Source organism: Eurypyga helias, unplaced genomic scaffold (genome assembly GCF_000690775.1).
Source record: "Eurypyga helias isolate BGI_N326 unplaced genomic scaffold, ASM69077v1 scaffold34881, whole genome shotgun sequence".
Lineage (NCBI taxonomy): Eukaryota > Metazoa > Chordata > Aves > Eurypygiformes > Eurypygidae > Eurypyga > Eurypyga helias.
The window spans coordinates 180-2,117 of NW_010233343.1; the positions used below are offsets into that span (position 1 = coordinate 180).

At 45.7% G+C, this 1,938-nt stretch overlaps 1 protein-coding gene across 1 annotated transcript in view; it reads left to right on the forward strand.

Moving 5' to 3' along the window:
• Positions 1–1,068: 1,068 nt before the first annotated feature.
• The window catches only part of LYSMD4 (LysM, putative peptidoglycan-binding, domain containing 4), a 4,863-nt gene continuing 3,993 nt past the window's right edge, over positions 1,069–1,938 (forward strand). The window contains exon 1 of the mRNA XM_010161716.1: positions 1,069–1,341. Coding sequence (XP_010160018.1) covers positions 1,069–1,341 — 273 coding nt within the window. The remainder of the gene's footprint in view (positions 1,342–1,938) is intronic.

A 1,938-nucleotide genomic window follows, 5' to 3' on the forward strand; every position in this document is an offset into this window, starting at 1 on the left:
CATCCCCTGGGTGCCGCGCTGAACACTCCCGAAATGCTTCGTGTTAGGGTCACTGGGGTTCTGTGGGAACGTGAGGTTTTCCTGGCTATACCTGACCCTGACAACAAATGCTTTGTGGAGCTGAGGATTGACGAAAAGAAGAAACAGAAGTAGCTTCCTACTAACTTGCTGCGTTAGGCAGTAATTAGAACAGGGTGCTCAGGCCGGTTCTTGTCTCTATACGACGAGATGACGTTGTCATTCAGGTTGAAGTTAAAGTGTAGCTTGAAAAAAATACACTTCCATGAAATGAAAATGTGGATTCTTAAAGTATAGTGAACTAAGGATTCTGGAAAGGTGACATAAAGGATAATTTTGGTCAGTTAAATGTGTATTGGTAGATCACATGTGGTTCCATGGATTATTTTTTTTACCATAATTAAAGACACTTGGCTCAACTGACTGCTGCTTTTTTTTTAATGAAATTATGGAAAGCAGTATTTAAGATGTGTAGCAAAGTGGTGCTCAGGCCGGTTCTTGTCTCTATACGATGAGATGACGTCATTCAGGTTGAAGTTAAAGTGTAGCTTGAAAAAAATACACTTCTGTGAAATGAAAATGTGGATTCTTAAAGTATAGTGAACTAAGGATTCTGGAAAGGTGACATAAAGGATAATTTTGGTCAGTTAAATGTGTATTGGTAGATCACATGTGGTTCCATGGATTATTTTTTTTACCATAATTAAAGACACTTGGCTCAACTGACTGCTGCTTTTTTTTTAATGAAATTATGGAAAGCAGTATTTAAGATGTGTAGCAAAGTAGTGGTTTGTCCACAGGTAGCCAAAAGTTTGAAAATAACCCACCCGTTGTTGGAGTTTGTGTACGTAACCTCTAATATTTCTGTCATTGCTGCTAGAACGGCATCTTCGGGGCTTGATCTGGGTCGAGGGAAAGCTCAGCGTGTGTGTGTGCACGCAACCACTGGGCTTTTTGTCCCTTCTACCAGGTCTTGTGTGCTAAGAAATAAGTCGTGGTATTAAGGAAATTCAAAATGTCTGGGTTTTGTTCCAGGTGGTGGTGTAAAAGATGAGGCTGCATGAGAGCAGGCCAGGATCCTTCCAGGCTCCCGTCACCATCCACAACTACCCGGGCAGGCAGGTGTATGTGTTTCCCAACGGCCGATCCGATTCAGAAGAATCGTCAGAGGAGGAACTCAATGTCATGGAATTGCGACCGAGGGGCAAGGAGCAGCAGCGATGCAGCACTTCTCGGGACAGAGTTGGAGATGTGGTACTTCTGGAGCGTGAGATTACAGAGGATGATAACCTTAACAAGCTAGCCCTGCAGTACGGCTGTAAAGTAAGAGCTGTCTCCGTTTGCTTTTAATTACTTTGAGGTGTTTTACGTGTGGCTTAGTTTGCAGATTTACAGGAAGGCATGGTGTTGTCTAATAGCTCTGACACTGAAAAGTGTTTGCCCGGTGTATGTCATGGATGGGGGATATCTGGGTAAAACTGAGCTGGAGAAATCCAAAAAAACCCCAAAACCAGAAAGAGCTCTTCCACTTACAGCCTAGGAAGATGTTGTCAGCATCAAACCCTCCGCGGCCTGCTTTCCTGTTTCATTTGGGTGACCGAGCGCAGCGTATCTTCATGATTTGTACTCGGTTGTTTAAGCGAGGGCAGAAGATCAGAGCTGAGTGCAGGGATGAGGGTCGGAGCCCCGCTTGCAGGGCACATACAGTGTCTGAAGGAAACTGAACGGTCCAAAGAAACTGCTCCGGTGGGCTCTGGTTGGGGTGTTGCTGTTTACCTTTTGAAAGGTATGAGCGTACGTATTGCAGGGAAGGTCTGAGTCTCACTTGGAGCGCTTGGGGCCGAGAGGTGCCGAAGTTCAGGTGGCAGAGTCCGGGTGCTGTCTGCGCGCGTGGGGTTTGACCCGGCAGGGCGTGCGGTT